This window comes from Bos indicus, chromosome 19, assembly GCF_029378745.1.
Source record: "Bos indicus isolate NIAB-ARS_2022 breed Sahiwal x Tharparkar chromosome 19, NIAB-ARS_B.indTharparkar_mat_pri_1.0, whole genome shotgun sequence".
Classification (NCBI taxonomy): domain Eukaryota; kingdom Metazoa; phylum Chordata; class Mammalia; order Artiodactyla; family Bovidae; genus Bos; species Bos indicus.
Window position 1 is genome coordinate 51311626 of NC_091778.1, and position 20526 is coordinate 51332151.

Here is a 20526-nt window from a genome sequence, read left to right on the forward strand (position 1 = left end):
TATGTAATTAATTTGGCTGCGCCGGGTCTTGGTCGTGGCATGCCAACTTAGTTATGCCACGTGGGACCAAACCAGGAGAGCAGCCAGGCCCCCTGCATCGGGAGTCTTAGCCAGGTGACCACCAGGTAAGTCCCTTACAACACCTTTTCCTTGGGTAAAGGTAGGTTATTCTCTAAGATACCTGTCCCCTCTTATTTGACTCAGTTTAACTTCAACAAGGTGATCCTAATAACTATCGGAGTAGCTTTTCCTGAGTGAGAAGCGGGAGGTAAGACCTAACACATCCTAAAGCATCTATTAATACAACATGGACAAAAGATCCGAGAAATCTTTAGGGATGCTTCTGTTAGTTAGGAAAGAGAGTCAGTACACAAGGAGCAGTTCTTTTATGCTAATATAACTGTTTTTACATTAGGACATGAATGTCAAGAACAAAACTCCCTGTGAACTCTGTCCTTGAACTTCAGTTATCTCCCAAAGAGGCCTCTGTGGCGCCATTTCAGTATTCCTCCTCCTCCTCCCAACCCTTAGGACATCAGCAATCTGTGCCACAGACTCTTCAGTAGCTGGACAGTCTCAGTGCTAACAGTGACTTGCGGACTGGAGTACCCGTGTGCCTCTAAATTTAGACACAATTTCCATCTCACGGGAGAATGTATCTCAGGCTCAGGAGCAAATCAGAAGAAATGGGAGCTACACCATAACCTCAAAGTTAGTTTTAAAACTCTGACAGGATGGATAAAAGCCAGCAGGACTTTGTTAGCACTGCCTGTGACCCAACTCCCTTTGCCCATGCAGACACTCGGTGCCCCCTCTCTCCCGGTGGAGGCAAGGCGCCTGCTCTGCTGCTGTCAGCAGTGTCTTGGCACAGGCGCTCCAGTGCTACCTAGGCCTTTGGCGTGCTCCGAAAAGAGTATATAAAAAAGCAGTGCCTGCTTAAGCTTATCAAAAGGACAATGATACTCTGTATTCAATTAAAATTAATAAAAATATTTTATTGAATTTCAGGAACTTGGTACTTTTAAAATTTCAAACCTTTGCACACAAATCACCACTATCCTTTCTAGAATAGTGGAGGTTAGGACTTGAAGATTGTCACTTGTCTCCTTGTAGTCACATAGCACAGAAATCCCAAGTCCTGACACGCCCCGCCCCCTTCCGACCGTGGCCTCGCCTACTCTTGTTCTAGGAGAGGACGATGTGGGGGTGATGCATTTAAGGAGCTCAACTGTCTGAGCGGAGACTCTACTGACACGAGAGGAAGATCAACCCCAAATCATGCGCGGACACCTTGGGATACGCCACATCACTTGCATCACGTGTGAGTTTCCTTTCTGTATTTCTGTCTGGTTCGGGGCGAAGCTGCTGAAATGAAGTTTGTCGTCCCTGAGGGAGCTCAGAAGTTTGGCAAAGGTCAAAGCAGAGACTTTCTGAAATGACACATTTAGGAACCACCAGCGGACTACTGGGTGGGAGGGAAGTGCACTGTGACTGCTGACGTGGCACCAGGCACCAAGTGGGGCCACAGGGACACAAGCTCAGCGACTCCCAGGTGTTGAAGGGAATTCACAGCCGAGTTCAAACATTTTAAAAACTGCCCAGGACACGGCAGTTTGTTAATCTATGTTTTTTCCCTCTGCCTTTTCCTTGATATTCTTAAATACCTATGTGCCAATGAATGAGCCAAGACAGCAGGAAAAAGGAAAGAGAACGCCTCGCCTTTGAAAAAGACATGCTTTAGCTCCCAGCAGCAAAAACTATCCTTCTCCCTTTAGATTTGAGAACAGGGTACTTTTCTTACCTAGAAATCCAGCAGAAATCAATCCCTCCAAACCCAAAAAGTCGACATTTTAGGCTCAGAAATAATCAACTGATAGACGGGGCTTACACAGGGAAAGTCTACCAGGCCTTTCAGGATGGTGGTGGAGCTGCGTCTCCTGGGCCACCCGCGAGGCACCTGCTCAGCGCCGCCCGAGCCGTCTCCCTACCAAGGTGGTCGCGTCCACTCACCTCCCCAGAGCCCACGGCCAGGGGGCTGCAGTGGCCCGTGACTGACAGGTCTGGAGCACTCAGTGGAGTGACCCAACCCCACAAACAGGACACATCACATCTGAATTATTTTTCAAATTGCAAACCTTCTGTGTAAAAAGACAAATAAAAATATACATTCCAAGGTATCTGTAAAGTGCCTGGGAGATGTAGATTGCTGCCCTGAGGTGCTCTGATCCGTCCGTGCTTCAGTCTGCAAGTTAGATTTTGCTACTGTCACACACGTGGTCTCATTCACATGATGGTTTTGTTTTTATTTTTTTAAATGGCTGAGTTATAAATCCAGCTAGTGTGCAGTAATTTCATAATTTTAATATGCATTATCTGCAGTAACATTGTGACAGCTCCATACCGTGGATTGACACACAATACTTAGAACAGATTTATCATATTTGGTCTTTAGGTAAATAATAAATGTTTTTAAATTGCCTAAATATACCATTCTGAGCCATTTCATTCCACCAGGAAAATACACGGGTTTTTTTTTTTCCTCTCTTTAAAAAAAATTAAATACCAAAATAACTACATTTAAATAAATAATGTTATGATGATGACATTTAAAAATTCACAATAAGGCCAGAGCCCTCTTTCTGTTTGCATGCTGCTCAGCTCTGACCCCAGAAACCTCTGGAAAGGTGAGTGGCTTTCTTTCAGAGGAACGCAGGCTGAGGCCAAGCGGGCCTCCGACTTTTCATTCTCTCACCTTGTTTCCTTTTCTCTCGCTTTTATTTTTTATAGGAGAGAAATCAGCTAGTATTAGATTCAGTTCTAAAAGGTTGAGGGGAATTTCCTATTACAAATCAAAAAGCAACCTAGGTGTTTCCAACGCTTACCGGACGGAGGGTGCCTGCTTCCAAGACCCTTGTGTTAACAGGCAGCTTCTGCTCCACCCCAGCAGCTGCTCCTGCCGTGAGGGGGCAACCACAACATCACGGGGCGGCCGGCTGGTTGGATGATGCCGAGAGCTGGGGACGGCACCTAAAACAGTGAACGTGTCACGGAGAAATCTGTGACCTTTGCTTGAAAAAGGCGTGTGATAAAAGATTGAATCTTTTTTCCAAATGACGAAGTAACAGTTCTGTCGTTTTAAACATACACAATACGTAGGAGACTTGTTTTACTTAGAGTGGAAAATATGCCAGGGACAAAGTCAACACAAAGAAACAACAACAAAAGGTAGCAAGAAAGAGAAATGGGTAAGTGCAGCTCCAGGAGCCTGGCAGCGCTTTCCGTCAGGGTTACAAGTGGCCCGCGGGGTGTCTGTCTGTATGTCCGTCCTACACGTGGAAATGGAGGATTAAATTCATCAGGTAACTGCTCTAACGTGGGAAATCTGCAGATGTCAAGTAGTTCCATCTGACTTAAACAGGACAGACAAAAGTAAATCATTCCATAGGCTGAAAACAAACGACAGAAACAAACAAAACTACGCTCTGCTTCTCCCCAAATGAAATCCACACAAAAGGTCCTGTGCGATTCCAAAATTTCCAGAGTAGAAATGGAGTGATCTGAAATGTCAAAGACCCCATTATTTTGTAAAGAAAGAAAGTACACCTCAAAATATTCTAATTCCACATGTGAACAACAAAATACTGTCTTGTCTACTGGCAGCGGGCGGTGGGGTGGCTCCGGCCCAGGCCCAGCAGGTCTGCTCGCACCGGGCGTGTCCTCCCTGGGAAGGACCGTGAGTCTCGACTGGGAGCTGAGCTGAACGCTGGGCGGGGAGACACTGCCGGAGCCCGGCTTTGCTGTTTGTGGTTCTGATGTTCAGGGGTGACTTCAGTCTTTTAACTTAAGGAGTTTTAAGGCCACCTGGGTTTGTGTTTCCAGTGCTGAGGTGAAGTCCAACCGCAGGGCCCTCTACCCACCGAGGGAACACGCTCCGAGCGTCGGTGAGAGGCAGTGTCTCCTTTTGGCACCACAGAGTTGACGTTAAAGTGAGAAATGCTCTCCCGGCCGCTAGTTCTGGACGCCCTTCTCCCGCATGGCAGCCTGCGGCGCGTCCACACTCAGGGCGATGACAAGACCCTCACTGTCTTCCGTCTTGACCCGCTTCAGCTCCGGCTGCTCCGCTGGGTCACCGTTCTGGCGCTTGGTGGGCAGGGAGGCGGAGGCGGAGGCATGTGTCGCCAGCATGTGCAGGGGACTCGCTGCTGCTGCGGAGAGACAGTGAGTCAGAGCCCATGCGTCTGGGTGGACGCTTGTCCCTGCCAGGCCCCTGGGGATCAGAAACCCCACCACATGCTAACTGTGTGAACAGTGAGTCTTTCTATGAACGCACAGCATCTGTTTACTGCTTCCAGTAGTGGGCTGCCTTGCTGAAGGGGGGAGGGCGGAGGACGGGAGGCAGAGGCAGGACACAGCAGATGGCTTTAGTGCTGTGGCCAAGGGGCTGCTGCTGGCTTCTCCTCAATGCAGGGCCCGAGCCCAGGAGGGGACTGGGGTGTAGCAAGCTAAGCCTGCATCTGAGCCACATACCTGCTCCAAGCCTGTCACGGGAGGGATCTACAGCGAGCCCTAGGCTGGCTTCCCCACACCCCTCCACCCAAGCCTATCCTCTCTCTGGTCTTCATCACCGAGAGGCCCTTCCTCCTCCTGGACTCCCGCTGGCACAAGGGCCTCCACCACCTCTGATCACGCCTGCCTCATGCTCTGCATAACCAAACCACAAGGGATGAACCGAAGACGGTCATCCCACACCAGAAGTGCTCTTTCTCCAAGTGGGAAGGCAGACTGGGCCTGGGCTATTTACCACAGCGGGGGTGGGGGTGAGGCAGGGTGTGTGCTGGAAGAGCGACCTGGAGAGGCAGCATCCTGTCCAGGAAGACCCCTGCCCCCCTATCCAGTCCCTTCGGGCCCCAAGGGAGGCTTAGGACCATGGCAGCAGGTGGCCAGATGGAGAATGATCTGCACACGAAGACCCTGGAACAGCGGCCTCACCTCAGGAGCGTGCCCGGGCCCCAGCAGTGACTGTGCTGCCCCGCCTCCCTGATGTTGGTCACTTAATGTTAATGCTGCAGTAGCTCCTGGTAGTTTGCTCTACATGCTGCGTAAGAGCTCTAAGCATAAGGGGTTTACACCAAGCTTTATGACTCTAGGTATTCTAGTACATTGCTTTAGCTAGCACAGGGGGACTACAGAATTTCCTCCCAAGAAATGGAACCTGAAGCTAAGTGGAGAGATAGGGTAGGGGGGCAGTTTGCAAAATGAAACAGATGGGAAGCCACAGAACACACATTGAGGTCAAAGAAAGGGGAGTTCCAACACTGCCAGGACGCCAGTGCCCCCACCCTCCTTTCCAGATTCAACACCATTCGAATTAAATTCCCAGTACGCTTTTGTATAGGGAAATTCACACGATCATGTCTTCCGGGAACAAAGGGACTGGCAGCTGGACCTGGTTAACATGGGGCTTCTGGCCATCTCCACTGTCACCTCTTGAGAATGACTGCTGTGTCACTTTCAAGAATAAGGACCTGTGTGGTGCGGAGGCAGCACTGCAACGAAGCCTGGGTTCTTCCAGCAGGACACACACTTCTCTGCCGCAGTCCATGGTGGAGACACAGAGCCCTGGCGAGTTTGGGAGATGTCCCACAAAACTCTGGCTTGAATAAAAATGCTATTTCAGGAGGATGTAGCAATGATTCAGAGCAGAATGAAGTTAATGGTAGGTCAGGACAAATGGTCAAAGCCTAAAAAATTATGTGCCTGGAAGAATAGGCTGGTGCGGCAGGGCAGGGCAGCAAGGCCTGCTCTTTGGGAGGCATGGCTGTAGGGGGACCCGGGTCCCAGATTCTCAAGCAGGCATAGTGTGGTTCCTAGGCCATGCTGAGCAGGGTCTTCCACTAACTGATCCAGAAACCCTTAGAAAGGTTAACAGGAAAAGAAAGGACCTGGGCAGTAAGGGAGCCTGAGGGTGGGCAGAGGAGTCTCAGAAGGAAGACGGCAAAGGGGCACTTAGGCCCAGCGAGCAGGTGGGATGCCACCTAAATACGCAGTGTCGCCCCAGGACTCCACATCCAAACCAAATGAGTCGCTGGAGAAACAGCACAACCATAACCACACTGGTAAACCGCAGGTGTGGGCCTGGGACTGAGGCCTGGGCCGAGAGCCCGCCTCACAGCCAGACTCATCCCACCTCTCCGCCCCTCCGTGAGCACCAAGCATCAAAACGTGCCCTCCCTGTGCCCATGGCGGCAATAACCAGAGCTCAAGGCAACTGCCTGGAAAGACAGGCTTCCTTTTCTAAGGGTGGGAGGGCGGCTGTGATGACGCACTACACTGAGACTCTCCCCTGTGAGGCCACATGGGTGCCCACCCAGCAGGGGGAGCACTGTGTTTCTGTTGGGGTGCCTGGCCCTCAGTCACGTGGTGCCTCAGCAGGGGGGGGACTCAACTCCAGGGTCACCTTTCACGGGGAGGCCAGGCACCGTCCTGAGCCCCCACGCTCCCCACCCATCCATTAGCATAGTCCGCATACAGGCAGAGGCCAGCAGCTACAACCTGGATGATGGCACAGCCTCCAGGCCGGTCCTCTGCAGCCTTGTTGTGGCTGTGAACACCCCCAAAACACCTCTCTTCGTCACTGGCCCCCAGTGCGCCTGCTTCCCGCAGCAGGCCTGGCCCTGTGGGTCTCCCTGCCCGTCCACTGTCCTGCTTGGTTCCCTGGCTGTGTCCTGGGATGCCCCCCCCTACTCAGGCAGAGGCTCCACTCCTGTCTGAGTGTAACTCATAGACACGTTTCCTGCTACAGCCCAGCACCGCTGCTCCTGAGAGGTGCCTGACACAGCTGTGAGTCAATCAGAGCCCCGAGCTGAGCCAGACCAGACAGGACATCAGGCTGGCGGCTGCTGAGCCACTGTCTCAGGGGGAACACAGGGTGGGGCTTATCAGCTGATCGACACATACCCTGTCTTATGTGTTTTTTGATTAAAGACAACTTAACCTATACTGTTTATCCATTAACACGGAACTCATGCCTGTATTTTCCCCATGAGGCACATCACAACCTTTGTGCCTAGAACACCCCAGGCCTTCTCAGAACCAGGCCGGGAGCCCGCTTTAAACAGCAAAACCTCCACCAGGAAGCACAAAACATGGGACACACGGCCCTCAGCAGCAGTGGGGGCTTCCCTGATGGTCCAGTAGTCAACCTGCCCGGCAACGCAGAGGACACCAGTTCAATCCCTGCTTTGGGAAGAGCCCACGTGCCATGGGGCAGCTAAGCCTGTGCACCACCATTACTGAAGCCCACTCCCTGGAGCCCGTGCTCTGCAACAAGTCACCACAGCAAAGAGAAGCCAGCACACCATAACCAGAAAGCGGTTGCCATTCGTAGTAACTAGAGAGAAGCCCATGCAGCAACAAAGACCCAACGCAGCCAAAGATAAAATAATTTTAAAAAAGAAAAGTGGGAAAGACATATGTTCATAGCAGGAGCTGAAACAAGGAGATGGGCGCTACCACAACCTGCTCTACTGGGAGCCAGCATGCCGAACTCAAATACCTTGCTGTTCTGCACAAGCCTGCAAAGGACTGTGAAAGCGCAGTGTCGACTTGGGAGTTATAAGTAAATTTCAGCGATCTGCAAGAAATCTGCAAACATGGCATCCAAGTACGGAGGCTCAAGTGCGTGTGTGGGACCACCTCCCAGGGGTCCTGCCAAGCAGCAGCTTCACACGGGGCAGGTGCTGCAGGGAGAGGCAGAATATTGCCCTGGAGGTGGTGCTGCCTCAGTGCTAACCTGGCTGCGCCCCCAAGTCCTGGCCCAAGTCCAGGCAGCTCCTGCCCGTGCACCAGCAGAAGGTCATGCTGGTCCAGTGGGCGCCCTGCCTGCTGCAACCACAACCTACACGTGGTTCCTGGAGGAGGAGGCCGGGGGAGCTAAAAGAGCACACCGCTGGGCAGACAGCCCAGGTTTCCACAGAACGCTTTTGCTCCCTCAGCACCAGGACCTGGACCCAGCGAAACACAGGCTGGAGGCCAGCCAGGGCCAGTTTTGTGAGACAGGAACAGTACCTGTGAGCATAGCAGAGGCTCTTTAGGATGACGAGTGAAATGCTGGTCACAGGGGAACACTGTCAGCAGGGTCAAGACTCCTTTCTTCCCAAGACCACCACCCCACAAGCTGGAGGTCAAGGGCAGCAGACTCTCCACAAAGATGGACTGAGTATCTGTGACCAGAATTGTGGTCCAGTGCAGAAGAGGCTGAGAAGTGACCACAGCATGTTGGGTTTTTTGGAGCAGCATGACTGGCCCCAGAAAGTGCCAAGAAGAGGTTCCAATACACAATGGCTGAGCCTGACTTCCAAATTCATTCTATGAGGCCAGCACTACCGGATATCAAAGCCAGCCGAAGACCATATGGAAAACTCAAACCAATATCCCTGATGAATACGGATATAAATATCCTCAAACTAAACACTAGCAAACTGAATTCAATAGCATATTAAAAGGATCACACCCCATCACCAAGTGAGATTTATCCTGGAAATGAAAGGGTGGTTCAACATATACAATCAACTAACAGAATACACTGTTTTGACAGACTAAAGGACAATATAATAACACGTGTGGTAACCCACAGTTAGACAGCGTCAGTGCTGAGAGAGTGGACGCTCGTTTGCCAACACTAATCCACACTGTACGGGAAGTCCTGCGGGCAGCCGGGCAGGAAGGGAGATAAAAGGCATCCAGGTGGGAAAGGAGTAAAACTACCTCTACTGGCAGGCGATGTAATCTTTATATATAGAAATTCTAACAAATCCACATAAAGAAAACCCTGTGCAGGGTACAAGATCAACATGCAAAAAAATCAGTTGTATTTCTATACAGTAGCAATGAACAATCTCAAAAAAAAATTATGAAAACAATTCCATTTAGAAAAACATTCAAAAGAAATAGGAAGAATTTTAACCAAGACTTAAACACTGTAGGACTTCTATAGTGAAAATTATAAAGCACTGTTGAGTAAATTGAAGAAGACCTAAATAAATGGACAGATATTTCATGCTCAAGGATGAGGGAACTTAATACTGTTAAGACGGCAATAGTACCCAAAGCAATCTACAGATTTAATGCAATCCTATCAAAATTCCAATATTTCCCCCCAGAACTGGAAAAGCTGATCTTAAAATTCATAATTCCTGACCCCAAAACTTCCTACCAAGATACAGCAGTCAAAACAGTGTGATTATGGCTTAAGGACAGACACACAAATCAATGAAAGAGAACCAGCAGAAATAAACTCATATATCTGAGGTCAAAGCAGCGGAGGCAAGACCATTTAACGGGAAAACGACAGTTTCTACAACAAGTGGTCCTGGGAAAACTGGATCTCCACATGCAAAATATAAAAACAGGTGCTTGCATGAGATACAAGAATTAACTCAAAATAGATCAAAGATCTGAATGTAAGAGCTAAACTATAAAGCTCTTAGTAGAAGAAAACACAGGGGAAGGTGTAAGTCTTCATGACCTAAGGTCTGGCAATGAATTCTTCTCAGCAAAAGCACAAGTAATGAAAGGGAAAGAAACTGACTTAATCAAACTTAAAGCTTGTGTGCATTAAAGATACTACCAAGAAAGTGAAAAGACAAACTCACTGAGTGGAAGGAAATATTTGCAAATCATATACAAGTATCCTCCCTACACCCTTCTGTAGAAGTTTCCTTTATGCCACTTTGCTTTTATGAAATAGCGACATCACTACCCATTTTCGCTAATGCAAAGAAATCTAAAGAGGATTTTCACTCCTATGGAGAAAGGGGAAAAGCAAAAATAATGTTTACCACTTGTTTGCAGCGAGCAATGTGTACACTTGTTTTTACCACTTTGTTTCTGCCCTTAGAGGCAGCAGCACCTCAAGCAGTGAGTGGCACCGCCGAACTCCTCCCCAGGAACCACACTCCATCTCAGCATCAAGACAGCAGAGCTTTGAACTGTGTCTGTGAGCATTTCTGCTCTATCTTGACTCATTCTGTACATCCGTTAGCTAGACATGTTCTCAGGTTTCATGGGAACTCTACTTTTGGATAGCAGGGGATACCTGTATCTGATCAGGACCTAGTATCTAGAATATATAAAGAGTTCCTATAACTCAACAACAAAGACAAACAACCCACTTTAGAAAAAAAGAGTGTAAGGATTTAGACATTTCTTCAAAGATGCTATAACCAACGAGCACATGAAAAGATGCTCAACATCATTAGTCACGAAGGAAACGCACATCAAAACCACAATTAAGATGACCATGATCAAAAATAAAAGGAAAAACATCATGTGAGAATGAAAAATAGAACCCTTATACATCACTGAGGATGGAATGTTAAATTGCTGTGCCTGTTGTGGAAATCAGTTTGATGGCTACTCAATAAAGTAAACACAGATTTACCATATAACTCAGCAATTTCACTCCTAGGTATATACCCAAAAGAAATGAAAACAAGGATTCAAACCAATACTTTACACGAATGCCATAGCATTATTCCAAATAGCCAGAAGGTGGAAACAACCCAAATGCCCACCAACTGATGAATGAGTAAACAAAATGGAAACATTCAGCTGGGAATGATGTACCGACCACACTGCAGCATGCATGGACCTCAAAACAGCAGCGAGGCCAGTTAACACAAGCCACAGTTCTTATGATTCCATTTACAGGAAACACCCAGCACAGGTAAGTCCAGAGACAGAGTAGATTAGTGGTCACCAGGGACGAAGGCAAGTGGGGAGTGAGGAGTGACTGCTTAACAGGTATGAGGTTTCCTTTTGGGGTGATGAAAACGCTTTTCAACTAGTTAGAGGTGATGTCTTCAAAATACTGTCAATGTACTTAATGCCACTGAACTGCATACTTTTAAATGGTAAATTTTGCATGTATATTTTACCACAATTTTTAAAAAGTACATATGATTTGAATCCTAAGGAGAAAAGATTTTATTTTTAAAACTATAATAATGGTATTGTGCTTATGTATTAAAAGAAAGTTCTTATCTTTTATTAGAGATGCATGCTCAAACAGGGAATGACATATCTGGGTGGGAGCAGACAGGGCAGGTGGGGAATATGAACAAGGTTGGCTATGACCTGATTTCCAGAATGTCTGTCATTTCCCACAATAAAAAGTTAAAATATCAAACCTTCTGGTTTTCAAAATTCATTAGTAACAGGCACTACTTCCCTTTCTCAAGAGTGATTTCCAAGAGAAAAAGAGGCCACAGCTGGGTCACACAGCATCCACCCAACACCAGTTTTCAGGAAAACCACCATCTCCACTTGCCCACACAATCTTCCTAAAGCTGATCTGCCACCTCCTCCCTCCTCCCCTTTCTTAACAGCCCCTCTCTCTAAAGCCACTCAACTGTGCTGGTTCTGGGAATGAAAATGTCAAGATGGAGCCTGAAACAAAGGAAGAGTGGAAACACTGGCACTGTGAACCCCAATTACTACTGCCTAGGTAGCAAACTCTTCTGGACCAAGTGAGACTAAACTGACGGAGAACCAATAAAATTTGCCACTAACAGATAATTTAAAATAGTTTTTGCTGAAAGATGACTAAAACTGGAAGGAGTTTCAGCATTTCTTCTATCCTTCCTTCTTCTAAGTAGGAACAATGTCTGTGAGGGCTGACCCAGCACTTTGCTTCCTGTTGCCAGCAGCAATCATCAGTATAATAATTGTTTGGTTTTCTTTAAAGCCCAGATGTATTGAGAAATGCATCTTCACTAAAAATGAATGAATGAATAAATGGATTTATTTGACCATGCCGTGCGGCTTACAGAATCTTAGTTCCCCAACCAGGGACTGATCCTGCTCCCTCAGCAGTGAAAGCTCAGAGTTCCAGCCACTAAACTGCAAGGGAACTCCCAAATACAATTTTTAAAGAATTAAAATTTTGGTTTTGGAAGGACTGATGCTGAAGCCGAAACTCCAATACTTTGGCAACCTGATGCAAAGAACTGACTCATTTGAAAAGACCCTGATGCTGGGAAGGATTGGAGGCGGAGGGAGAAGGGGACTGTAGAGGATGAGATGGTTGGATGGCATCACCGAGTCAATGGACATGAGTCTGAGTGAACTCTGGGAGTTGGTGATGGACAGGGAGGTGTGGCATGCTGCAGTCCATGGGGTCGCAAAGAGTTGGACACAACTGAGCAACTGAACTGAACCGAATTTTGGTTTTGATCAATTCCTCAGTTACAACAATTGGTAAGTGAATCCTTATAGTCACAGATAATTAAATCTTTAATGTTTCTACATCTTGCTGTTGCAGAGAAAAGACGTACTCAGTAAATGACATTCAATCATAAGTATATGGCATTAGCACGAAATCCGTGGGGGCATGGGACTTAGCCATGAGGATGCGTGAGCCCGCCTATCCGTGTGCTGGTCTGTGGGTGAAGTGAGAAGTGAAGGCTGCTCAGCCATGTCCACCTCCTTGCGACCCCACGGACTATACAGCCCACAGAGTTCTCCACAGTCGTGTCCACCTCTGCGACCCTGTGGACTATACAGCCCACAGAGCTCTCCAGCCGGAATACTGCAGTGGGTAGCCTTTCCCTTCTCCAGGGGATCTTCCCAACCCAGGGATCGAATCCAGGTCTCCCACATTGCAGGTGGATTCTTTACCAGCTGAGCCACATGGGAAAGTGGGTATCAAATCAGGACAGGATTCAGAGCCAGGAGCACATTTAAAAGAATGATGTGTTATTTTAAAACATCAGTAATGGGAATTCCCTGGTGGTCCAGTGGTTAGAACTTTGTGCTTTCACTGCTAAGGGAGAGGGTTCAATCTCTGGTCAGGGAACCAAGCTCCTGCAAGCTGCATTATGCAGTGAAAAACAGTAGTAATAAAAATTAAACATCAGTATTTTTAATAGTGGAAAATTTAATTCCTTGCTTATTAAATTTACGAAGAAAAATTTTAGATACCAATTTAAATATGTGAAAGGGGCACTCCGTTTTTTAAACTCCTTAGGTAGGCATAAAAGGTTCCTGACGTGCAGTGCTTCTTGGAAGGTCTGGAACACATGAGAAATGTACATGCTTGAGCCCCAGGCCAGATATGCTCAACTGGGGACTCTGGGACAGAGCCCTTGAGTGATCCTAAGGCACATGATGTCTGGGAATCACTGGCCCACACCATGTCTTCATGACTTAAAACAGAGAGGAACAGCTCAGACCAGAAATGGACCGTCCACCTCAACAGCATCTGCTCCCAGCCACGCCAAGGGTCACCAGGTCTGCCACATCTGAACCACCTGTGACAACGAAGTTAATTCACAGAGCAAAGAAAAATGAGGCCTGAGCAACTCTTACTTAGGAGACACATGGCTTGAGGAAGAAAGCATTTTAAATGGGCAACTGGTTGCAAATTTCCCAATTTATCCACAGGTGGCATATTATCTATTATTTAAAAACAAAAAACTCTCAGTGGTTAATCCTCCCTAGAAAACATTACAGATCTTGTCTGTAATGTTACAATAGAGATCTGCCTACAGATCTCTATTAAATTCAGGGAGGAGCAGGGGCAAGTGGAATCACATGAGGTGTCCTAGGTCTCCATCTCTTAATAGCTCACTCAGTAAGGATTCAGAGGTCAACACAATCAAGCCTTCTGTCCACGCCCCCCTCTTTCAGAGAAACTATCTCTGGGCACAGAGAGCTAGTTTGAGCCAATAGCTTCTGATTCTACTGCTTGAGGTCCTGCAGCTGAATCGCAACAGCCCACACTGTGGACAGCACGCACTGCACACAGCTGAGTGAAAACCCACTGCAAGATGTCTGAACGCCAGCTCCAAGGACCCACGCATCCTGAGTTGACTCAACAGCAGCCGGACTCCTCCCCTTCACACTGCTCTGTGGAGCTGGATGGAAGGAGGTTCTCTGTTTTCTGATTTAAAAGCCAAGCTCCCTTAAGCTCATCTATGTCAGAACATCCATGGGGAGCCATGTCAACAGGGCTCCTGAGGGCCTTCAGAACAAAGAGCACAGCAGACCGTCTTCCGCCCTCAGATACTCTCAAGCAGCCCCTGCGCCAGGGGAGGGCACTGCCTCTGGAGTCAGCTGGGATGCCCCCAGGGGGCAGTACGAAGTTAGGGTTCACCATCCAGCTGCCAGGCTGTTTCGAGGCCACACCTAGATGGCTACGAAAGGCGGGAGTGTTTTCATCTCTCTAGGTACTTAGAAATGCTTTCCTCTTCAGATAGCGCCTCCAATGGGAATTACATGTGAGCCAATTCCCACAGCTACTTCCCAGCTACTTCCTATTCCGTTTCCAATAGTTTAGAAATGCAAACATTTCTTCAGAAAAAATAAAAATGAGACTGTAATAGAATGAAAACTTTGAACACCACGCTTCATAAAAGGAAAGCAGAGGACCTTCACTCACGTTGTTGGCACCCAGTTACCCACGGAGGACACTGCTTACCATTGTTCACCTGGCCGTGGACAGCGGCGGGGATTGGCACCACGTGAGTCCCATTTTGTGTTACAGTTTTTATTGGAAGCTGGTGCTGACCTAGAGGTGCCTGCTGCACGATGGTGACCGTCTGGACAGGGGTGGTCTGTGACGTCTGAATGATCCGGCCAGCAGCACCTATTGTGGCATGGCTAATCGCAGGAATAGGTTCTACTTTCACTAAATTCAAAGAAAAGAGAAAAAAATTGAAATCAACTAATATTACTGGGTAGCTTACAGAACTCTCACTAATTTAAAGTAAAGCAAACCAGGTGGCAAACATCCCTGCTCTAGCACAACATTACGTAACATGTTAGCAAGGCTCAGGTGAACAAGGCTGGCAGGTTTTTAAAAACTTGAAAAACTGCCCAAAGTGACTGCTGCTGCTGCTCACCTTTTACTTCTCTGTGGTCTCCATTCTCTTGTGGCTCCGCCTTCGGGGGGGCCAGCACAGCTGCCTGAGTGACCACAGCCTGCCCTGCGACGGTGTATGTGTTTGCTGGGGCCAGTCCAGCCACGCTGGTGACGGACACCGCTGGGATCTGGTGGACGACGTGAACCGTCTGCACCACGGGCTGCTGGGAAGTCGAGGTCGTCACAGGGGCGGCGACAGTGTAGGTGACAGGCTTGATCGTCGGTGGCAGTGGTCGCTGCACGGCGATTAAGACAGGCTGACTAGACAGAGGTGAACCTGCCGAGGACGGGAGCAGAGGTGAGGCTCAGGTATCCCGAACCAACTAACTGACCCCTTAGTCGCAACCTACAGGCTGATTTAAGAAAACAGGAGGTGGCCCCTTTCATCTGGTAATAATGCAGTTGTTCACAATGAAAGAAATGACATATTTAATGGGGATAGTTAATGTATATCTAACTGCTAAAAATGCAATCTCTGCTTTGTTCAGATTTTCTTTTTTTTGGCCACACCTTATGGCACGAGGGATCTTAGTTCCCCAACCAGTGATCAAACCCATGCTCCCTGCAGTGGAAGTGTGGAGTCTTAACCCCGGGACCGCCAGGGATGTCCCTGTTCAGATTTCTTACAACACTTCTTCCCGCAGTTCTCTCCTCATGAAAAAGAAAACATCAACACAGGATACGGGAAGGAGCTGCCCAACGAGGGCTGAAGGAGGGGGCCGTGCTCCCTGGTATCGAAGTCTCCATCTTATGACAGGCGTGGAGAAGCAGGAAGCATGGAGAGAGCTGTCCGCCAGCAGCTCTGCCGGCCTCTGCTCTTTCGGGTTTGGGCATTTGGGCTCCAGCAGCAGGAACTACAGATGGGGGCTGGCAGGGGTTGTTGCCAGCATGGCCAGGAACTCCAAAATATCAAAATGCACATTTTGCCAACCAAGTAGGAACATAACAGAATTACCTTGAACACATTTTCACATTACTTTTTTTTAATTCCCCAGGGCACACATTTTTATTCCACATTATGACTTTGTATGTACACTAGGAAACATTCACCTACCTACTAAATAGACATTTCTTTCCTGACAGTGTCTACTTTGTCTAATTTATGTTATTTCTTTTTGAGGGAATTCTTTTTCATAGACTTATGAATGATGAAACAATTGAGAAACAGGTTAATTCTAAAATTCTTCAGGTACCTACACATAAAAGTCACAAAAGAACGTTAACTGATTAGGAAAAAAAAAAAAGAACACGGTGCAGTTAGCTTTTCAGAGCCTATCAGGCACAAGGTTCAAAGGCTCAAGGCCTCTGGCTCGCACGCTCATCTGACCATCCCTCTCCCACCACACCTGCCCTCTGCACATCTTACCTGGCGCACTCTGGGCAAACCGCGCCTCCTGGATGACAGCGAGTTTGGGCTGTGAGGCACCAGGCTCGGGCTCCAGAGGGGCTGGTGAACCTTCCCTGGACAGGCTCTCAGGGGTCTGGGCACCACTGGAGTGAGCAGACAGCACTCCAGCATGATTGGGAGAGGCTGGAGCACTTCTGTACGACCAAAAAGAAGACAATGGATTTTTACGATAAAGCACTCATTAAGCTGCCCTGTTGTTTTTAGTAAGTGTATATTGCAAAAAGGGGTGTCATTTGTCTTCTGCCAACCAACTACAGTTGTTAAGTCTTACTTTCTGTGTGACGCCTGTGACCCGAGACAGACACTCAGCAAGGCTGGCACAGCTGGGACAGAGCCACCGTGTGCAGGACGCTGCTGCTCCACGCCCAGCATGGGCCACGCAGTGTGGGGCAGGACTGGCTGCCTTTCTAAGCAGCTCCCACCCACAGCCAGGCAGCAGGAGCCGGCAGCCTGTAAGTGGAGCTGGCTGGGTCTCAAGGCTTACATTATAGTCATTATTTTCTCATTTAAAAACGCAGAGTAACTATTAATGAAGCTAAAAATGAAACAGCAAAGATGTAGCTTTAAAGAGCTTCTCACATGCCAAGGAAAAGGAAGAAACTATCAACATGGCATCGTCATATTGCCAACTCATCATATTGACAATATCCATTCAATGAAGCAACAATGCTACACAGGAATACAATTTAAATAAAACTTTATAATCTGAATTGTTTTAGCACTAGAAACAAAAATACATGAGAGGCATCCAACACTTCTTTTTTTCCCAAATCCCCAGCCCAACATTTAATCATAATGCATTTGGTAATTCCTTCATTTTCAAAAGGAAAATTTACCAATACATCAAAGGTAAATCCACTGACCATTAAGAGAGGTCTTTTTGTTTGTCTTTTTTCCTTACCTAGACGAGAGCGGTCCCAGAGGGGTTCTAAAGCAAGGCACGCCCCTAGGCCGTCTTTTCCTAAAAGCCTGCTCTATTAATTTGCTTTCAGAGGCAGGATCTATCCTCCAGAATGAGCCTTTGCCTGGTTCTTCCTGGGAACGTGGTACTTTGATGAAATAACGATTCAGAGAGAGATTGTGGCGAATTGAATTCTATGAAACATAAAAAAATACGTAGAATTCATATATTTCTTTGCTGAGAAATAAAAGTGTGCCCCAGTTTTAGTGCCCTGAAAAGGTCCTGTAGCTCTGTGCTGGAAGAAACCGGCCCTCCCCGAAGTGCAGGAGGAGCTGTGGGCATGACCACTCAGAGGCTGCCAGGCAGCTTCTACAGAGGACATGGGGCACTGTCAACAGCATGGCAGGGTGGGCACCGGCAGGCAAGGAAGGGAACTGGGGCATGGAGAAGGGGAGAGAAATCTATACCACACGTAAAGAGGCTACTTCCAATGGGAAAGCATCAGCTTCTACCTTTTTACCAGGTAGGAAATCAAGGGCCATCACTGTGACCTCTCTCCTTTTGGAGATGAACAGTGTCGAGAACAGCCATCCCTTTAAAATTTTTTTTTTATCAGTACAAAATTAACTTATACAATCCATCACAGCTTTTAAAATGAATTAATCTGCTATAAGGTATTCAGCAAACCAGCAAAGGAGAAAAAAAATGAGCCAAAGTTTGAGAAATATTATTGACACCATCTTCTAGTCAAAGAACTTCCATATACTTTGATCTGCAAAATATCTCATGAAGCACATGGAGAAACTTTCTCAATTCCTAAGTCCATTCTTCTATTACAAAAAACTCAGCTCACAGTTTACACATGACTTGAGGAGACCTCTCTGCTGCACCCAAATTGGAGACCTCCAAAAGCTCAAAGAAAAGCTGGATGGAAGTCATGCATTCAGATCATTTTGTGCACTTACATTAGTGTTTAAGTTGAAAATTAATAAATTATTAAAATTTCAACTCAAACTAAAATTCTGGGTTATTAAAAAGTTATTTCTAAGTTCTCCAATTAACTTTCTAAGAGAACTGCCAGCCATAACCTAAAATTCTGAATTGCCAGAGGTGGCTCAGAAATCCAAATAAGTCAAATACTACTTTGCAACCAATCTAAGGGACTATTCAAGAACCACACCAGTCACAGGCCACAACAAACCACCAACACCTATGGACGTCAGTCATCTCACTGGCAAGATGAAGGGACAGGCTAGGCTGTGTCTGATTTGTGAGACTGTTTATAAGGAGATGTATTATATTAGATTCAGAATATTTCCATAATCACAAAGATACTTGCTATGATGTTTTATTACAGAGTCTGGCTGATAATCAACCAAGACCTACTGACAAATCCCTCCAGAAAATCAAATCTATTATTGGTGTCCCCATCAAGACAGAGAAGGCAATCCTCTGTCTGCACTCAGACCTTTCGAGTGTGGAGTAGAAGGCAGATCCTAAGAAAAAAGACTGAGAAAAGCCAGCCCAGAAAATGAGTGGAGGACACTTGCACTGTGAACTGGATTTGAGGGTCCAGAGTTCTGGACTGCACCACAGGAAGCCGGCAATCAGACAGGAGCTCAGAAGTGACTGCCTAGCCACCTTGCTGGGTGACACGTGACCAGGGCGGTGCTGAGCCCCATGTGAAGGCGGGAACTGCACTGACTGGGAAGCAGGTTCACATTCATGTTGTCAGGAGGAGAAAGGGAGGTTAGTTAGCACAGTGGGAATCTGAAGGCAGGAAACACTACTTCAGGGGTTGGGGTGCTAGGGCTTCTACTCACTGACAAAGGTCAGGACCAGGTCAGCAACACAGCAGCTGTTACCCCTCACACCACCACAAGCTGTATGGTCAGTTCTTAGGTCAGGGAGTTGTTATTTTCTGTTCTGAACCCAGTCTGCACCATCAAAAGAGGGCCTAAATTCTCCACTCTGACAATGTTCCCACAGACAAATGAGCCCAATTAATGGTCACCTGTGATTCTCCAGCCAACAAGACTCTAGAAAATATGATGAGGTATTAAGAAATATTTAACACATACACAGAAATTGTATTTCTAAGGTAAGTAAAGGCCTTCGTAATTTAATCAAATCAAGCTACACAAATTAAGACCACACTAATTTGATTCCAGTGACTCAGACTGTTATGAAGTATTCAGAGAAAAGGTGGGCTATTATTTAAAATCAAATATGAAGAAAAGATCTGCAGTACTTTGCACATACTCTTTCCTCCAAATTCTCCCCAGTAGAGACTGCTTCCCGGAACCCAGCTGAGGAGGGAAGGCACAGGGCCGGTCACCTGTGCCTGCTGTCCTGCCCTCCCTGAGGCTTCGAGCCCTCCTGCCCAGGACGCAGTTTGTGTCTGTCAGCCCCACTCGGCACTGAGCACTTGCCAGTGTGTACTCTGTGTAGTAAGAACTTGTACAGAAATTTACAGGAAGAACTTTCTAAAGGAGAGTCCAGTGTGTAGGGTGCAGGTGAGCACAAGTCACTCCCTCGACTCTCGGAAACCAGCTCTGATCCTTTGAGGGGCCAAGAGAACCAGAATTCTCAAACTTCTCAGGCACAACAAACACCTCTGTTCTGGGTAGGGTAAAATTATAAGTCATAACAAAATAAAACATTTTGGCATAAGTAGGCAACCAAAGTAGATAAATATGCCATCTCCCCAGCTAGTGGCATTATTCAGACCATCCTGCTCTACCGTCAAATTTGCTCCAGATTAATCAAAAAGCTTTGCCATGGGTAGACTGCAAAATACATAAAGGAGCCATGGGCTTCCATTAAGTGCTCAGGATTGGTATAGTGGGAAGAGTCCACACACGTCATCTTAGAAACTGAGGTAGAGGGAGGGATTCAAGCTCTAAGAAGCACAGCACTGCTGCCGCCTCTGACCCACTGGGGGTGGCAGGATGCAGTCTGCAAACCCCCAATTGGAAAATGCGCTGTTTTGGTTGACAGTTGGATTTTTTTTTTTCCTTATAAGAAAAAGGATCTGGGTCTTTTATGAAACAAGGTTGCAAAACTCCCTTTGTTTTCAGCTAGGAGAGAGGGAACAGGAATGAGCCTTCTGTGTAGAGACTGCAAGTGCAGTCCCTCAGGATGAGCAGCTGAGTCCAATGACAGAAAAGGACACAAGCAGGCCTGCTGGGGACAGCAAGGACTGCTGAGGACAGGAACCTGCGTGCACGCCCATAAACTAAAGAGGGCTGGAGCAGGAAAAGGCATTTCCCGCTGAAACAACCGGAGCAGGTG

General features: G+C 47.3%; 1 protein-coding gene across 1 annotated transcript in view; it reads right to left on the reverse strand.

Moving 5' to 3' along the window:
• Window positions 1–969: 969 nt before the first annotated feature.
• FOXK2 (forkhead box K2) overlaps window positions 970–20526 on the reverse strand; it is a 52984-nt gene continuing 33427 nt past the window's right edge. The window contains exons 5-9 of the mRNA XM_019981158.2: window positions 17233–17426; window positions 16290–16465; window positions 14904–15200; window positions 14480–14689; window positions 970–4205 (exon numbers count right to left, since the gene is read on the reverse strand). Of these exons, the coding sequence (XP_019836717.2) occupies window positions 4009–4205; window positions 14480–14689; window positions 14904–15200; window positions 16290–16465; window positions 17233–17426 (1074 nt within the window). The 3' untranslated portion in view covers window positions 970–4008. The remainder of the gene's footprint in view (window positions 4206–14479; window positions 14690–14903; window positions 15201–16289; window positions 16466–17232; window positions 17427–20526) is intronic.